Source organism: Phalacrocorax carbo, chromosome 14 (genome assembly GCF_963921805.1).
Source record: "Phalacrocorax carbo chromosome 14, bPhaCar2.1, whole genome shotgun sequence".
NCBI lineage: Eukaryota > Metazoa > Chordata > Aves > Suliformes > Phalacrocoracidae > Phalacrocorax > Phalacrocorax carbo.
The window spans coordinates 6,399,445-6,418,494 of record NC_087526.1 but is presented as its reverse complement, the minus strand read 5'-3'; the positions used below and the strand labels follow the sequence as shown (position 1 = coordinate 6,418,494).

The 19,050-nt window shown below is 52.9% G+C and overlaps 1 protein-coding gene across 1 annotated transcript in view; it reads left to right on the top strand.

Annotated features, from left to right (window-relative positions):
• The first annotated feature begins 2,309 nt into the window (after nucleotides 1–2,309).
• Nucleotides 2,310–19,050, top strand: part of RBBP8NL (RBBP8 N-terminal like) — a 29,712-nt gene continuing 12,971 nt past the window's right edge. Inside the window, exons 1-5 of the mRNA XM_064465375.1 lie at nucleotides 2,310–2,514; nucleotides 2,881–3,247; nucleotides 7,737–7,808; nucleotides 17,028–17,170; nucleotides 18,492–18,534. Of these exons, the coding sequence (XP_064321445.1) occupies nucleotides 17,104–17,170; nucleotides 18,492–18,534 (110 nt within the window). The 5' untranslated portion in view covers nucleotides 2,310–2,514; nucleotides 2,881–3,247; nucleotides 7,737–7,808; nucleotides 17,028–17,103. The remainder of the gene's footprint in view (nucleotides 2,515–2,880; nucleotides 3,248–7,736; nucleotides 7,809–17,027; nucleotides 17,171–18,491; nucleotides 18,535–19,050) is intronic.

The following is a 19,050-nucleotide window of genomic DNA, read 5'->3' as shown; positions in this document are numbered from 1 at the left end:
TTCTCCTTCAAATCAAGAGGAAAATTACAGCTAAAGGGCAAAGCAGCACCAGTGGGAGGAGGTCTGGGGCATGGGCACAGCTCGCTGGTGTCTGTCCCAGGGCTGGAGCTGGCAGCACTGGTGCAAAGAGAAAGGAAAGAGGGGGTTATGCAGGAAATTTCCATGCTTCATATAGGAGTCTGGAAAATATATTGCCATTTTGAGAGGCAAAGGATAAAAGCTGGCCAGCTGCTTGATTTCTCAGTGACTCAAAGTTGTTCTGCTGGTTTTGTATAGCATGCTTGCCAGTGCTGGCATCACTGAGGCAACACCAGCCACGGGTTGAATCTGTCCCTGCTGCACAGAGGACCCTGCAGCACAACAGCTGCCCTCCCGTGGGGCATCAGGTATGGTTTCTAGGGCCATGAGCGAGCTCCGTTCCTTTGGACAAATTGCTCTGATATCTCAAACTGGCAGCTTCTGCATCTGCAAGGGGGAATAATGATATTAACCCACCCCAGAGCAAAGAGGCAGGTGATCTGCCAGTGAGCGAGGCTGTGTAGTTGGAGTCTCCATGGCCACATCTCATGCAGGCAGGTCCTTTGATTCAGGAAAGACCTGCCCCAAAAGCACTGATACTCTTACACCAAACATCCCTTCGAGAAATAGCCTTTCCCTGCCCGCAGTGCTGCCACGTCAGCGTGAAGCTCTTAGGTCTGGCAAGTGATACCCTTTGCTGTGGGTCTAAATGTTTAGAGGTTTCCCAAAGTTCATCCTCTGCTTTGATATGCATTTTGCTCCAGTTTGCTAATTATGACAGGAGGCTTGCAAGCAGGTAGCTCCTGGCTTTGTAATCAGTGAGATGACTCAGAGAAGCTGAGTTACACTCTCCAGAAGCAGATGGCAGGAGGAAAACCCACGTAAAAATTGTATTTGTTCTGTCCGTGCCATCAGTACATTTGCAGTGTCCACCCTTCTCTCAGCTAATCTGATTTTAATATCTTTTAGTAATGGAAATTTAAGGTAGGTAACACCTTAAAACAAGTTTTTTTCAAGCAGATTTCTGAGGAGATCTGTGGGTGTCCCCCAGGGTTAAAGCAGCTCCCTCTCTCCTGCACTGTGTCGCCCAATGCCACCCCATGCAAACCCAGGGTGAAAGGGTGTGACCACAGTACACAAAAGCGAGATGCCTTTGTTATTTAGTGCTACTTAAATGCTTATAGCACCTGCATACAACTGATTTAGCTTGATGTCTCCTTATCCCACTTTTGCAGGGTCTTTCTGCCTTTGCAAGGCAAGAAAAGCAACCGGCAAGCTCTTCGCCCCGGTTTTCCAGGGGATGATACATCCATCCCTCAGGTCCAGCATCCAGCGCTGCTTGGTGTTCTGGGACGCCCTCCAGGCCTGCGGGCACACGGATCCTGCCCCAGGCGCGGCCCGGAGCCGGGTCCTGTGCAGGCAGCGGCAGGCAGCCGCAGGCAGCGGCAGGCAGCGGCAGGCAGCGGCAGGCAGCGGCAGGCAGCGGCGGCAGCGGCAGGCAGCGGCAGGCAGCGGCAGCAGCGGCAGGCAGCGGCAGGCAGCGGCAGGCAGCGGCAGGCAGCGGCAGGCAGCGGCAGCAGCGGCAGGCAGCGGCAGGCAGCGGCAGGCAGCGGCAGGCAGCGGCAGGCAGCGGCAGCAGCGGCAGGCAGCGGCAGGCAGCGGCAGCAGCGGCAGGCAGCGGCAGGCAGCGGCAGCAGCGGCAGGCAGCGGCAGGCAGCGGCAGGCAGCGGCAGGCAGCGGCAGGCAGCGGCAGCAGCGGCAGGCAGCGGCAGGCAGCCGCAGGCAGCGGCAGGCAGCGGCAGGCAGCGGCAGGCAGCGGCAGCAGCGGCAGGCAGCGGCAGGCAGCGGCAGGCAGCCGCAGGCAGCGGCAGGCAGCGGCAGGCAGCGGCAGGCAGCGGCAGCAGCGGCAGCAGCGGCAGGCAGCCGCAGGCAGCGGCAGGCAGCGGCAGGCAGCGGCAGGCAGCGGCAGCAGCGGCAGGCACCGGCAGGCAGCCGCAGGCAGCGGCAGGCAGCGGCAGGCAGCGGCAGGCAGCGGCAGGCAGCGGCAGGCAGCGGCAGCAGCGGCAGCAGCGGCAGGCAGCCGCAGGCAGCGGCAGGCAGCGGCAGGCAGCGGCAGGCAGCGGCAGGCAGCCGCAGGCAGCGGCAGGCAGCGGCAGGCAGCGGCAGGCAGCGGCAGGCAGCGGCAGGCAGCGGCGGCGCTTCCGAAGCCGGCGAGCAGCCTCTGGTGGATGCTGCCTGCTCTGCGCGCTGCTCGGCCACCGCCTGCAGGCTGCCGGCTGGCGGGGCGGCAGGGAAGTCACGATGGAGTGGCTTTAACCAGGGGAAATTTCGTCATCTCATCGCAACATCTGCCTGGTTGGATTTATATAGCTCCACTTTATATTTTTTGCCTTCGTTTCTGCATGTCTGCTGCAGAGCTGTGCCCTCCTGAAATAAGCCTAGTGATGCTGCTCCCGTCTGCTTATTCCTGCCAGGAAGAGCTCTGGGCATCAGCAGGTGGGTTTGCTCTTATGGGGCTTTATGAAAAGCCCAGGAGGGTCAGACCCTGAAGTGTCTTCAGGCTTACATCGAATGTCCGGTAGCAACACCAGTCAGTCAGGGCCAGAAATGGGGAGGCATTAACCTCAGTCGTAGTGGGTCAGGCTCGTACTCGTCACCACAATCCCTGCTGAAGCCCTGAGCAAGGGGGATGTTTCATGCCTCAACTGCACACCTGGCTTATCAGCAGGGACCCACGGGTGGGGGTCTGCTGTTGGACCAAGTTGAAAAGTCCTGCATAGTTCCTGGGAAGATTTTATTGCCTTGTTAGTATGGACTTGTACGTGGCACAGACAACTACATTCAACTCACTTTGCTTCCCAGGAAACCTGTCCCGATGGAGCAGTCACTTCCCAGCAAGGTTTCTGCATGCAGAGCCTACGTCACTTGCCTTCAAATGAGGGAGAGGATGTATTTCCAAAAATTTCCTGTTCACATGACACGTGCCAATGTTTCTTCAGAGAAACTGTGCTCAGAGTGGCTGCAAAAATGCCAAAGCCCTGCTGACAAGGCAATGAGGATTGCAAGCCTGGAAAAAATGTTTCTTAAATCTGCACTGAGATGACTGTTAACAAGAATGAAACAGAGGAGGCGGCAGGAAACCCTACACAGACTTTTTTATGCTCGATCTCCAACCTGAGATCTCCAAAGACATCTGGAGCTCTCTGCCTGCCCTGCTGAAGCTGCACTGGTAGGTCCTGATTTCAGCCTAATCCCACTTTATTATTTGCTTACACTGTAACAGAGATAAGGACCATGGTTGCAAAAAGGCAGCCCAAGGCAGGTAGAGGATAGAGTCTATAACCTCGCCTAGTATCTGAATAGAAGTAAGGATGGGTGGCAGGAAGGCTTTGTGCTGCATGGCCTTACCATCAAGTGGGAAGGTCAGGGCAATGCAAGCAAGGAATGGAGCGGGTGCTCCTGCTGCTCACCCTGCCCTGGAGCTGGCAGACACTTCTGGCTCCTCAGCCTGGGTTTCTATTTCATTTTATTTGGCCTTGAAATACTCATCAGCATGGCAATGGGGTCCCTTGAAGTTACATTAGCAGGTGGGGAGCTGTATACCACCAGCTCCCAAACTGATACAGATGAAGTTGGCTCCAGTATCACTGACACATGCTGCAGTTGGCACTTATGGATGGCCCCTAAAATTAGGCATTGGGGTCTGCTCCTGAATTGCCTGATTCCTCACGTCCATAAGTGATTGCTAATGACATGGGGATACTTTTGTCAGGTCCCTGAGGGCACTAACAGGCTTTAACAGCCCTGAGAAGCCTCACCTGGGGCCTCCACCCACAGCCCTGGCCCAGGAGTCCATATTAGCCCAGCATGGGGCTGTTAGTCACTGTTCCAGTGATGCTGCAGGATGCTGGTCTACAGCTCTGGCCATGTCACCATGAATTCACCTGGTTACCTGAGCTTTTGGGTGAACCTGCTTGTGATCTCCAGCTCCGCCCTGTTCCTTGCTCAGGTACTGTAGCCCAGCCCATGGGGACTATGGGTGTGTGAAAGTATGTGCTTTCATGGAGTTTTTCCATTAAATAGGAACTTTTCCAGTTCTTTTGAAATCTGTGGGTTGAAGGATAACCTACAGTCATAATAAATGTTATTTGTGGCACCCATTTTTCCCTGAAAACCTAACTCACATTTCTCCTCTGATTTTGGGTGGGAGTCAGTAGGAATCAACTCAGGGAATGGGTTTTCTCACCATTAAAACAGTTTTTCTGTTACATATATCGAGCTGATGCTCTCAGGCCAATTACTTTGCTCTTCTTTAATGTGTTATCAAGCACTCTGGTACAAAAAGGTGGTGGGAAAACTATGAGGGTTGCTTTCTTTGATAGCAGGAGAGGAGGTCCCCCCTATTCCTTCAGCTCCTATTTAGATAGTCTTCAAAGCTATGGGAAAAGAACAACCAGCTTTGGGAACAGGGGCTGTTTGGGCCCTGGCTTGGGTGGGAGACGATGGGAATGGCTCCCACAGCATGGGACTCAGACCTCCCAGACCTGCAGCCAGGCTGCCTGTCTTAGGACAGGGCTCCATCTGTGATTTCAGCCTCATCCTTTCCATCCAGCAAATAGGTTGAAATCTATTGAAAGTCCTTCTTGTCTTGCATAGTAAAGGTAACAGCTGGAATTTGGCAGGATGAGAAGTGTGCTTACAAAGGGAAAAACATGCCTGAACTTATGGAAGGAACCAATTCAGGGGAGGGCCTATATTATTTTTTAAAATATGCTTTCAGTCTAATGTCTGGAGTCTGCTCTGGACATCCACCCTGGCAAATAGCCTCCTCCAGGTTTAGCAGAGATTCACGGCACTTTCCCGGCAGCACATGCCCATGGTGACTATGGAAGGATTTCTGCCCTGAGCCCAGCTAGTGATCATCCTCTTCAACAGCTGATACATTTTGGCAGCTACCTCTGACAGCTCTGGCTCTGATCTGGATGGCTTTTTCCCAGATGCAATTATCCGATGACCCTTTCTTCCACACTGCCCATAGCAGCCCCAGTGCTGCAGAGCCTCCGTGCCTGCCTGTGCAGGGATGCTTTCCTGTCTCACCGATTTTCCAGTTGCAGTCATCTGTCTGTCTTGATCAAATGCCTCCAGGTTGCATTAGTGGTTTCATGCTTCTTTGCTTAGAAGATTTTTTTTTCTTCTAGAAAAAGGGCTTAAGGTGTATGTTTTTTATTTAAGTTCCCAGTTGTAAAGAAACTGATATCCTGTCCAGATCTTCTGGCTCCTCAGCCTGGAAGCAGAGCAATCTTTGGTGTAATCATGGTTTCTGTGAGCAGTCTGTGTCATCTCCAATAGACACCTGCAAGACAAGGTGGAGATTATTTCAAAGTGTATCACTTTCTAACTCCCAGAAATGTCATTATGCCTTCTTGTGTACCAGCACAACCCTTCCAGGCAGCTACTCCTGCCTTGAGTCTCCTCACTCCCCACAAGCAGTCACTGTGATTAAGCCCTCCTTTTAGTGTTTCCCTTCCCAATGCCCCTGCGGAAGATGCTGCAGATAGAGCAGTTGCTGAACCATTGGAGGCAGGCATGAGACGGTGGTGGTGCCCCCATGGCTCGTCCCACATGTCCCACCAGTGCTGCTTGGAGGTCTGGCTGCTGCAGGTTATCTCCCCAAGCTCCATGCCTCCCTGTTACCCCACTGCTTCTCCCATGATATCACTGGGCTGGTCCAAGCAAGGATCTCTTCCATGTGGTTGCCATTAATTCCACCACCGCAAACATCAGCCTGAGGTACCAGACCATATCAAGCAATCAATCTCTAATTGACATTTCCCTCACTAAAACAAAAAGCATAAAAGGAAAGAGAAAGGGAATAAAGAGGCCAAAACTTCTCTCTGCCCATTGCAGATAGCTCATAAGAAGCCTCAAATGGAAAATAACCCCCTTAGCCCCATGCTGTGTCCCTCTTGCAGAGGAAGCAGCCAGGAATTTCATGCATGTAGAGCAACCACCAAACAGTCCCTACAGGTCTGCCGAGGACCACTGCTCACCAAGTGGCTGCTTGTTTACCTGCCGCCCATTTCCATAGCGTGGGCGTGCAGCTGCATTCCTGAGAGCCCCAGCTGCTCCCTGCCTGCCCGACTTGTCCGTCCGCAGGTAACAAAGCTCAAAGCCACCGTTTGGCAGCAAAGCTGCAGATGGGCAATGTGATTGCTGCAGGGAAACATTGCCAAGGATGCTCAGCGCTGTGCTAGGCTTAAGGAGCCAGCTCAGCAGCTGGGGTGTAAATCGGTATGGTGATATCAGGTCCTGGTGGATGGTTGTGACTTTACACCAGCTGGGGGTCTCAGCTGTTTTCTGGGGACCAAGCCCCACGATGCACAGCATGGCAGAGCTGCCTTCCTCGCACAGGATGACTCGAAGGAGGAGCTCAGCCTCAGTGCTCCAAATCCCCTTCCACAGGAGCTCTCCCCATCCACCAGCCCTGAAAATATCACAGGGAAATCACCCTCCCCAGCTTACGTGTCCTGTTAAGCAACACAGACGCGTCCCTCCCGAGCGCGAAGCCATGCTCACAGGTGGCTGTGCCAGCACAGCAGGTCCCTGCGCTCACCAGGCAGCTCTCGGCCAAGCAGGACATGCTGCCTGTTCTCAGATATGTAGGCAACAACTTATTGCTTTTTATTTGTGCCATGCCAATGATGAGCAAATGCATCTCTTGCTTTCGCAGTCCCTGTGTGCTGCTGCTGTCCGCAGTGATGCGGGGGAAGGCTCTCCCTGCCCAGCTTTGGCAGAGTCAGGCAGGGGAGCCTGTGCCAGCTTTTTCCCCCAGGATGCTGAAATAGCTGCACTTCAAAGACTCAGAGCCTTCGGCTGTGACGGCCCACGGTTCGGGGTGAAAGCTGCTTGTGTCAGCAGCTGGAGCCGGAAGGCGACTTGGGCTGAGCCGGGGCTGCTGGCCAGGATCAGTACCCAAGTCATCCAGCCTTTTCCTGCTGGTCCCCAAAGCATCCCTGGCCACTGCAAAGTGCCCCCAAGAGACAGTCCAGGACCATGGGCTTTCACCCTGCGCTTGCAAGTAGCCATTTATGTCAATTTGGGCATATTCCTTCCCCTTTCGTGACCTGTTTGGGCTGGGGGCTGTTTGCTGCACAGCCCTAGTACATGCCCTGGGCTGTGCCACTCTACAGCAGCATCCCAAGCCCAAATGCAGCCTCTTGCCCAAGCTGCACCGCTGGGAAATGACCTTCCTAGGAAGGCCACGGCAGAGCACTCCATGGAGGCAACATCCCTCCAAGCGAGGCAAACGAGTGCACAAGGGTTTAGTAGGAGGATGCTGCTGTCACATTTGATATTTCTTTTTTTTTGTCTTTCCTCTCTGAAAGTTATGTAAAACAAAAATTTCCCATATTAATGGTGGATGAATTATTTAAATAGGCCTGTTTGCTAATGTGATTGACTTCAACCAACAGCACAGGTTGAACTGTAATTATGGGAAAACAATCAAATCTCTATCTGGGTTCAAACCATACTGGTCTTGCCACTTTTTTGTATTATAGCAGAACCTGTTGGGTGGCTTTAGTTAAGCTGAGCCTCCTTTCTGCTGCTGGGGCAAAGAAACGCAAACCAGTAGAGCCAGTCAGACTGCAAAGAAAAATTATGGCTTATTGTCTGTGCAAGTTCACCCACACTGCTCAGTCCTGTCTCTCGTGTCCCAGATGACCGTCTCTTGATCACAACTTAACTGAGCCAGAGGAGTTGAGGGAGAGATACGCAGACAGCCCCCCAATGTGAGTATTGTACCTGAACTGATTTTTTTTTTTTTTTTATCTGTCCCTGGCATCCTTGGCTGGGAAGGGAGCTGGCTTGAGCTGCGCGTGGAGAATTGCCCAAAAACCATACAACAGTGTGCTGGGGAGAGCTGTCACTTGGTGCTGGCAGTTGGAGGCTGCTCCAGCTCCCATCTGATGGGCAGAGGCTGTCGTGTCATGGGTTTGCTTGCTTTTCTGTCCCCTCTCAGAGTTCATGGAGGAAATCTGGGGTTTTCTAGCAGCAGGGTTGTTAATCGTTTGTTGCAAAGCGGCGGCTCTGCCTCTGCGGGCATGCGGGGTCGGCAGGGAGAGGAGCTGAGCCAGCCTGGGCTGCACGGCAGCTGCCCAGCCGGGACCCCGGGGCTCTCCCTTCCTCTAACAAAAATTTCTCCTCTGGCGTTTTCCACTTGAGCATGAAAGGTAATGAGATATCACTGGAATTTGAAATGCAAAGGAATGGCATCCAGCTCTAGCTCAGGCAAAGTAAAATAGTTGTGCGAGGGTCAGAGCGGTTTGTGGGTGTCAGGGTCTACGTGAGTACAGGGAGTCTGGTCACGTTTGCATCTAGAGAGCAGGGACCAAAAGCAGCAAACCTCAAAGCTTTCCCTGAGCAAACACCCAGGGTGCACAACAGCCGTGGTGTGAGGAGAGCCGGGCTCGCAGCCGCGTCGGGATGCATCGGGGGAGCGTGTGGGCTGGCTGCGGTGCCCGTCCCAGGCAGGCAGCACCATCACCAGGGCGTTACTGCCCGGCACCGGGGGGCATCGCCTCCTTCCACGCCTGATCCACCTCCTATGCAGCATCTCGTGCAGTGCTGGCCTGCGCCAAACCACACGCACGCTGGGCAGTAAATGGCTTACAATGGGGTCGTGGGGCTCCTTTTCCATCCCTGTTTTCCCAGCCTAAATCAACCACAACTCTATTGCCAGCACTAAGAACAACCCTTTTTCCTCAGTGGCAGCTGGAAGCCAGGTTGCAGTGACTCCCACTAGCTGGGCAAGGTGGCCCTCTGTCCCCACCACCTTCAGACCCTCTGTCCCCATCGCATTCCCCATGGGACATCCTGCCAGTGCCTTCCCACGGCAGGTGGATACACTCCGGCAGGCAGTGCAAATGTTCAGCAATGCTGGAGCTTGCCAGAGCTCCAGGGGCAGCCCTAGGCATGAGGCATGAGGTTGATGGGGTCTGTCATCCCCCTCCCTGCTCTCCCCTACCTTAAATCCAGGTCAAAGGAAGCAATGGCGTGATTGCTGCAGGGAAAAGGCTGTGTCCACACACGCTGCCTCCCTGCACAGGGAATTTGGTGCTGTGGGTTGGACTGTCCCCATTGCTGGGATGGTCCCATGATGGGGAATGCCCTGAAAGCACTGACAGGGCAGATGACCATGGATCCTTCCATAGCTTCAGTGGTGGGCACAGGACACTGATGCGTGGTATTGATTCAAAACCCAACCTGGGCAGCAAACTGTTCCCAACACCAGTGTGTCACCAAGCATTTGGGACAAGCAGAGATGCCTCAGCCCATAAAAATGCCTGGCTGTGGCCGTCCCACCTGTTTTACGGCAGCGTGGTGCTGAGCTGGTAAGAGAGGACCTGTCCATGATGCCACAGTGGGGCTAAACCCAGGTGGAGTAGGGCTGCCCTGGACAGGATCAGATCACCACTTGATCTGGATCAGATACAGGATGAAGCTTGTAGATCTGCTGAGCAAGGTGCGGAAGCATGGAGCCATGCAAGTCATTCAAAGAAGCAGACATTTCCCACATACAGCATCTCCCACTGGACTTTGCCCTCGATTGGCTCAGTAGCGGTGAGAGCTATGAGCGGTGCACATATCCCGGCTAGGCTGCAAATATGCGGTGTGTTAGGGACTGTGCTCTGCTTGGCAAACACGCCTGCAGCTGGGTGGACTGACATATGGCTGCAAGGAAGGCAAAGCCATGCTAGATGGGTTTTTCTTCCAAATTAGAGGCGCTGGGCACTTTCCTTCCCCCAAAGCAGGGAGGTAAGCAGGACCTCCCACCTGTTTCAACATGAGCTTCAGGAATTCCCAAAGGATGGAGATTTGGTGGAACTAGCCCTTGGCTTCTTTCATCAAAGTTTCTCCATAGCTTTCGGAGGCAGCTCATTTGTTCCAGCTGCCCAACACCATGAGTGCGTTCCCATACCACCTTGGCGGTGGGAACTGGCTCCCAAACCTCACCAGGAGCAGGTGCCAAGGCTGGGAAGAGAAAGCGCCCACCCTTCCCACCCTGCTTGTGCTCAACCTGGGGATGCCCCAGCTGAATGACGCCTGAAACCCTGTCATGGCTCAAATTGCCCAAAAGGAGCCTTGAAAGCAGAGAAGCAGCATCCGGAGATTTGCTGTCACTGCCTTAGAAGAGCCACGTGGGATGTGCAGGAAAACCCAAGGCACGAGGTCTTGCCCAAGCCTGGAGCAGTGAGCATGTGAATGAAAGGTCCCCTCACAGACCCCCAACCTCCCCTCGCCCCAAACCAGGCACCACCATGGTCCTGGCAGCTCGCAGCAACAAATGGCCAAGGGGACTGTGTCCCATGCAAGTGTCCTGTGGGTGGGAGCTCCTTTGGCAGAATAACAGCAAACACAGCAATGTTGCTCTGGGTCTTCAAAGCAAGGGGAGTCTTTCCTGCAGCTCCTGCTATTATAAAAGAGAAATATTTGCTAACCACTGAGACTTCAGCCTTGTATCAGTGGATAAAACCTCCATGTGGACTCCCAGCACCCTGAAAGCTGGGGCATCCCCATTGGCAGGGGGTCTCAGCCATCTGGTTCAGCTTTTGGACCTACACCACCAGTGGCTTTAAACTGCCCTGGCCATGGCGATAGGGCCAGATCCAGCACCCTGAGGCCCTTGGAGCTCCCTTGGAGGTGAAGTGCTGCAGGCTGTCCCACCCCCATGCCACCGGTTCAACCAGTGGGGCCAAAGTACTCGGGATTGTTTTGCAGGACGGAACCTTCCTAGCACACAACCCCTTTTTTAAATAGTGCTGAAGAAAAAAGCTGATTCAGTGAAAGACTTCATTACCTGCACTATATCCAGGGGAGAGAGATTTATTCTTTTCATTTGCATGCCTCTTAGCTCGACTCAGGATGCCCACGCACGCCCTAACACAGCAGGAGCAGAGGTGCCAGTTTATGTGAGCATGGTTACGATGGATCTTCAAGCCCCCTACCCCACACAAGACCTGCTTGCCCATGCAGGACTATGAATAATGGATTGTCCATCTATCAGGAGCAGGATGGGCTCCAACGCATGCTGCTGTCAAGGCCTTCTGCCATGGAGGAGGAGAAAATGAGGCTGAGATGCTCTCTAGGCACTGTGCACGGCGTAACGGGATCACAAGCAGAGTGTGGGGTGATACCACCATCTATCAGAGCTTCCCAGGGTATTTACCACCCACTTTCCCCAGCCAAGGGCTCTGGGGATGGGGGAGGCAGCGGAAGCGCGTCGGTTGGGTTGGGAGGAGGCATCAGCCGCTGTGTGCCTCCACTCCCAATGGGGCTTTGAGCTATTCCCTGAGCCTCACCGCTTCTCAATTAAAACACCTGAAAAATGCGATAATGCTTCATTATCCACTTCCCAGAGCATTTGAGGTGTTAATTAAGTAATGTTTATAGAAGCTGTGGTTACCCAAGATGCACAGGCAGATAAGCGGCTACTTTTAATCATCTTCTGAATCCTCGTGCTGGCACACAGACATGCCCGCAGATCTGGCCAAAGCCCACCGCGGTCTGGGGAGCATCATGGCATGGCTGGCAGGTCCAAATGCCATTTGTGCTCGAGTGAGGAGCAGGACAACTATTTACTGCTAAACCTCAGCAAAGCAGCAGGTAGCTGGAGAGCCAGAGGACAAAGCCTCCCTCGCAGCTGGGGACAGTGCAAGAAGAGACCCCTTAACTGCTCAGCCTGCTATATAAAAGCCAAAGTCCGGTTCCTGGGTATATTCAGGTATTGTGACTTCTCTTGCCTTAGTGATCCTGCAAACCCAGGGCAGCAAAGACTCTATGCCAGGGGGAACAGGGACACCCCACAGCTAGGGGCTGTCAAGCAGAAATAATGTAATAGAAATAAAACCCCATTGCTTTGGTAATTGCCACAGCAGTTGGAGAAGCAGAAGCTGCCTCCATAGGGCTGGGGTAGTAGGGAAGAAATTGAGCTGCTGGTTTTGTCATAGCTGGATCTGTGCTCTATTGTGGCAACACAGACTTTATAGGGTTGAAGTAAATAGGTGTGTGGGTTGGGACCTGAGGCTTCTCTTGGAGGATTTGGTCTTTTTCTCCTCTCCCTGAAACGGGGCTTGTCTGCACACACGTGAGCAGGGGCAGCATCTCCCTGGCGCTGCCGGTGCTGTTCAGCGTGTTCAGGGGGCTGCGACCAGTGCTGGTCCCCAGCAAATGCAAACAGCCAGCGAGGCAGATCATAGCTCCGCACCGCCCAGGTGGGATCCCCATCCTAAGTCAGTGGAGGCGACCCTGGGGGAGGGTGTCTTCAGCAAGGGCTTGCTGCAAACCAGCCCCAGGGCTGGCAGAGCAGCACAGAGCGGCTGTCCTGCTTTGGGGAGGCTTTTCGGGTTGTGCGAGGCAGAGGAAGGCACTGAATCCTCCTCCCTGGTGAGGTGAGAGCCAAAGCTGCTCCTCCTGTCTCACCTGTCGGGGGGTAATTTTGCAATCTGCCAGCCCCTATCCAACACCCGCGCACAGAACCAGCGCGGTGGAGAGCGAGCATTGGGCTCCATTTTAGGACAGGCTGTGCCATGTTAGGTCATACAAATAAATAAGTACCCAGCAAAAAAAAAAAACGCAAAAATCCCCAACACATAAAAAAAACCCCTCTCCAATCTGCCAAGTGCACAGTACAACAGCAAAGCGGATCAGCTTCATGCTGGCCCGTGAAATACTCCTGGCACTGCAGATTTTCCATGAGTGATCAGGCAGCTTTTCTGAGTACAAATTCAATTTGTAATTCTAAAATTAGACCAAGAACATAGTAGGGTAGCCAAGAAAAGAAAATTTGGCTGGTGAAAGCAGCCCTGCACAGCAGTCACCCAGTGAAAGGTATATTACATAAAACCAGCCTGAAGCTTGAACAACTCCAGCGCTGCTGATGGGGAAATATCTGGTGGTAAATCCATTAAGCTTCACTGATCTGACAGTGTCAGAACTTCAGAGTCCTGCCATTTTTTTTTAGCATCTTAAGCTTATTTAACTAATGAGCTGTTTTATTCTTCTGAAAAGAAACAGTGCTGAGGGTGAGGATGTGCTGTGGCTAAATGCAAGCGTGGCTGGCAGCGCTAGGGATGGTAACAAGAGGCCAGAAACCCCCCAAGGACCAGGGAATGGGGGATGGCTGTGCTGTCAGAGCCAGCTGTCCAAGTCTGTCCCTTCCCAAGCCCCCTGGCACGGGCTAGGAAATAACCTCCCTGCCACTTTTCCTTACCCCAGCTGCAGTCAGGAGCATCCTGCCCCAAGGAGCAATGCCATTGGTACCCAGGCGATGCCGGGGGCTGCCCCAGCCCCATCTGTGAAAGCCGATGTGCCAGGGACCCTGTTCCCCGACCTGGACCCTGTGTTCCACCCTGAGCTGAGCATCGGGGGACGCAGAGAGCAGGTGAGCAAAGCCCCAGCCATCAGCAACAGTCCTGCACCAGGGGCTTGGGCTTTCCAAACTCACCAGATTTAGGGACTGGATGAGGAGTTTGCTTTTGGTTGCCGACACTGGGGCTCTATTTGCAGAGGGCACCCGTCACTTTGAAATACACCCGGCCCCTCTGGCATGCCAAAGGGCTGCTCCCAGCCCTGCCACGGGGCTGCGTCCGGCCCCACCGGGTGTATATTACAGTGACAGCTCTGGAAAGGGCTCAGGGCTGTAAAAGAAATCCCTGTTTCAGGGAGTGAGCTCCACACTGAGAGACTCTGTGGTCTGGTCTTCATCAATGAATGTCCCTAAATAAATCCTCTTGAGCAGGGCGGGGGAGTGGGGAGCTGTGGCTTCATGCCTTGGCCAGTCCACACTGGGTGAGAAGGGAGCAAAGCCGAAGCCCTCAGAGAGCCTGAGCTGTCTGCAGGGTTGCTCTGCTGCAGCAAAAGGCCAAATCCTGGGTACAGATATGTGGGTGGTGATGCTCATGCAGCATGTCTATAACCATTCGTGTTCTCAAACCAGAGACCCCAAGTTCTCTCCAGGTTTGCCACAGAGTGGCAGTCCCATCTGCAGGCAGGGATGGACGCTGGCATCTCAAAAAGCACCAAAAATGGCACTAGCGGGGAGCTGATCAGATCCCCAGCAGGTCACAGACCCCTGTTAACCTGGGAACTCTGAGGAAAAGAAAATCAGGACCCCCAGCCGTGGTAGCACTGCGGCTGCAGCCATGCATGGAAGGCAAAGCAGCTGCCCACACCGCAGCCCCAAATCCTGATTTGCCAGGCTCTGCCCGCAGCCCTGAGTCACAGCAGCAGGGATCCGGATCCAGCACTGAGCACCTGGGCTGCCCCCACACCCTCTGCTTCCCACCACATCTAAGCCCAGCCCTGCCTCCCCGAACCGCAGGCTGGCACAAGCCCCAGCCTGGACGTCACCTTCCTGGGATGTCCCACCTAGAGCCCTATGGCCCAAAATGCCGGGTGTTGTTCAGCCCTCCGAGACACCAGCCTTGAGGAGAGGGCAGCACCGAGGAGGGCAGGGACTGACCGCGCACCAGCAAGCGTTGTAGGGAGTCCACACAGCTGCTGCCGGCTCTGCTCCCGGTTGCAATCCCTTCCCAGTTTACAGCAATGGGAATTAGTGCCTAAGCACTTCAAAGCCTCCCCAGCCAGCACTTGGGGTTTCAGCCCCATGACAGCAGCGTTGGGTCTCACAACCTCCATTCAGCCCTGGGGAGGTACTTTGCCCAGGGCAGAGCTGAATTTAGGACTCAGCACGCCTGGGAAGTGCTTCCCATTAACATCTTTTCATCAGGTGTTTGGGGTTTTTTTTGAGTAGGACTGGGTATTGTTTCACCTGACTCATTATTCAGCTATGGCTCTTCGGGTTGAGCAGCAGAGATGGCTTCCCAGTTCCCTCTCATGGCAGCTGATCCCGAGCTGCGCGAGCCACGACAAGCCACGCCGTGCCTCGCGTGGCTTTTACTTGCTGGGAGAGATCACCCATCCCTGGGAAAGGGTGAGTTACGTGCAGGGAAGTGGGAGCAATGAATATTTTTTTAATTGCTTCTCCACACAGTAAGATCTCTGCTTTTTTGCTCAAAAGGCAACGCAGCTGTTTCACTGATCCAAGCATGGTAAGAGCACGCAAGCCGGCCTCCCTGCTTCTGCCTGTCGGCGCGTGCCTCATTTCTTTTGAAAATCAGACGCTTTAGGGGAAAGTTTCTTCTCCCAGCTCCGCGTGCCCACATCTTGCATATGCAGGTAATCAGGCACACCTCTGCTCTGCATGCAGATAAAGGCACAGGGCTGCCGGGAGGGAGCTGGGCTGGGAGTGTGCCGGAGCCCGGCGGTAACTTCCCCATGCCGCTGTGGGGCTGCAAAACCCAGGCCCCAGCCTGGCCTTTCACTTTTGAACAACAGAGGGGAGGGTTTCTCCCTGGTCATCTCTGCATGGTTGAAGGCTGAGTGCCCTGGTGCTTTGTGGGGAACAGGATCCCTGGCCGTGACTCAGTAACCTGGCGTGACTTTTAGGGGAGAAGCTCCCATGTGGCTGAATGCCCTCGTGTGGAAGTCCCTTTTCTCCCAGCATGGTTTTGGTGGTCCTGGAGGACACGCCAGGGAGAGCAGAGCTTTGCTGACCCCTCGGGGGACTGGGAGGTTGCACAGCCCTCCTGCCCGAACCCTGGGGGACCCTCCGCAATGCTCTGCGGGGATGCTTGGACACACACCCCTCCCCAGTACCATCGTGGTCCAGGAGGGACCTGGGCCCACAGCTATTTCTGGGGGTCTGAGACTCCCTGAGGCTTTCGCTGATGAAAAGGAAAGACTTCATCCCAACAGCGGCATCCCAGGGAGGAATGAGGTCATCACTGATGTAATGAGCTTTCGCATCTCCAGAGGTTCTGCTTTCCATCCCTCCTAGTAATTTCAAAATTTATGACCACTGGGATTAGGGCAAAATTCTTAAAATCAAGGCAAAATTCTTAAAAAAACAACTTTACTTTCAGGCTCTTTGTTTACCTCCTGCCTCTCCTAGCTTACTGAGCTGGGGGTGTCATGTGCTGTTCTCTACCTCTCCTGCTTTTTGGGGGAGTTTTCAACTAAAAAAGGAAAGAGCAAGTTTTTTTAGAAAGCAGAGCACTTTTACCATTCTCAGAGATAATAGAATGCTACTGCTGGCACAAAGTGAAGGCATTCAGCATGATGGAGTATTAATAACCCATAACATCAATGGGAAAACTGAGGCAGGGGCAGGAGCTGGGACACCCCGGCACAGAGGGGCTGGGGACAGCTGGCACGCCCCAGGTGTCCCAGCTCACGTTCAGCCTCATGGGTACTGTGCCCTCACCAGCTCAGCACCCACCAGCCTTCCTGCGGGGCTCGATCCTGCGCATCACCTCTCCAGATTCCTCTGTAAAATGGGGTGAATAACACTCAGTTTGGTGTCTCGCAAAGCTTTGAAGAGGCTGCAGCCTGTGAGGCCATGCAGGGAGCCTGGGCGATGACAGCAGGGGGGCTGAGTGGTACATGTTGCCTCCGTAGAAGCTGTGCATGGTGCCAGACAGAGAAGGGATGCACAGGAACATCTCAGGACTCAGTGGGAGACAGGTCCATCAGGCCCGAGCACCAAAACTGCGTCAAGTTTTCCCATTATCAGTCCCCAGCAATGTGGTCCTGACACAAGTCCTGCAAGCCCTTCCTCAAGAAGATGCCCTGCCCTGCCTTATCCCAGAGAACTGTTATATAAACAGTTCAAAAAGTAGAGGAAAATCCTGATTTTTCAGCTGGGCTTTCAGTTCTTCTGTTTTCCAAGCCATCGCTCTCTGCTTTGCCTGTGTCCCCAGCCCAGGGCTGAGGCAGGGTGGGCAGGTCTGAAAATGCCTCCCCGGATGAGCCTGCCTCTTTGTGCATGTCTGTGGTTTAGCAAATGATTTAACTTTCTAGGCTTGGGCTTTGTCCTGTTTTCAAGACTTTCCAGAACACTACAAACACACGACACTTCTCTTTTACTGGACTTCTCGTTTCTATTTTAGGTTGAAACCTGAATAATTTGAAACGAAAGGACGTCCTTGCACTGGAAGCAGTCCGGCGTGTGGCACAGCCCTGAACATGACCACAGAGAGTTTTGCAGAATTCCTGAATAAGCTCAAGGAAATCCATGAGAAAGAGGTCCAAGGTAAGGAGACATGAGAATTCTTATTAAAAAGTAGCAGAAGTCCATTTCTTTGTGATGCCACCTAGATCTGTTTGGTTTGAAATAACCCGGAGGGAGGAAGAGCAGATGTGGATGGGTAGGCAACTTTGGGCATTAGGGCTCAGCAAGCATCATCCATGGGGATGGAGGGTCACAGCCTGGCCCTCAGGGGACCACACTATCCAGTGGCACCTTTGTATGGTTTATCCATCTTAGCCGGTGGAGAAAAAGGTTTACTGAGAAAATCAGTAACTTTTTGGACAATGAGGAGGAGCAGAAGAGAGAGGGTGTTGCTGCACCCAGTATCCCTGGAGATATCCCACCTGCGGGAATCCCACTTACTCCAGGCTTTAATCAAGGGGAATTTGGCTCCTTTCCTGCTCCTGCTGTTGTGGTCTGTGACAAAGGTGAATTGGAAGGTTTGCAGAAGTGACACGTGCTCCTGCTGGGCATCTTCTCCGAGCAACATGGATTGGAGTATATTTGGATACTGAGGGATCAAAGGGAAAGTGGAAAGATGCAATAATCTATAAGACTGAAGCAGCAGGAGTTTAAGACTGTTAAAGAAAACCTTAAAGTCAGGTTAGATAGTTTATTCCTCTGGGGAATAAATTATTCCTCGGGTCATACATTATTAAAATAAGAACCATTAGGTTAAGCAACCAAATGCTAAATCCAATTGTTTTCCTATTAGAATAATTCCCAGTATCAATATTAGGAACAAAACAACAGCACTTTTGGAGGATTCTGGCTTATGAATTCATTCTTCTCTTGTGTAATTTCAAGCCATGTGAGAGTTAGAGGAAACAGTTGAGCAATTTAAACCACATGTTTACATCTACTTTGCATAAAATGGATTTGACAAGATGTAATGTCTGCAGATCCATCAACAAAAGCCATTCTTGTTGAACTGTAAATATCCTCCAAGATGCTTTGCAGCCCTGAGAGTTATAAAATACTGCCCATCTGGGAAATGGTGGCTGTAATAAGAAATAAGTAGAAACAAAACTGAAACAGACTTTTTGGGGATGGGGAGGAAATGCAGACTCATTGAATAGTGGAAATACAAATAGTGGAAGTACAAAATGTGCTCTCATTTTGTACAATTTTTCCAGCTGTATTAAACTGTAGTATCATTTAACACAGGCAATGTGTCATTCCTTCTCAGAAATAAGGTTTGTAAATTGATGAGATTTCTGCAAAGCCAGGCACCCTCCTGAAGTTCCATTGTCACTTTTTGTTTCCAAAGTGCCAGGGAATTGGCAATAAATACCCACCTCTCCATCTCTGTTAATTATTCCAGGTCTGCAAAGCAAGCTGACAGAGCTGACGACGGAGAAGTGCCGGTGAGTAACACCATGTCGGCTCTACCCACGCCATGGCAGGGCAGGGGGCGGAGGAGAGGTTACACCACTAATTTTCAGACCTCCCGGGCACTCCTCCGGGGCTGCCTGGTTTAGAGAGAGCATTTTGACTTTCTGGTTCTGCCAAATATAAACCTTTTGGTGGCTTTTGCCATGCAAGTCCCCAGCACAGGCAGGGTTTGGGGTGATCCCAGCCCACCTCCAGTTTACCCTCCCACTAGCAAGTGATGCTTATGCTGGCAGGCACTCGCTCTCTTAGGAAGCAATAAAATGGGATGAAGCAAGCTGCTAACTCCAAGGGTGGGGGTCACAGGGCAGTGTCTGGGCTCTAGCGCATTTGTTTCCTCTTCTGCCACACAAGCAAAAGCAATTCGGCCATACTGGTGTGAGCAGCACAGTGGGCTCAGGGCAGAAATCCTTCCCCTTGACAGGGTGCTGTAGATAAAGGCACAGATTTTGGGGAGAAATCTAATAAACCTCTTTTCTTTGTTCTGTTTC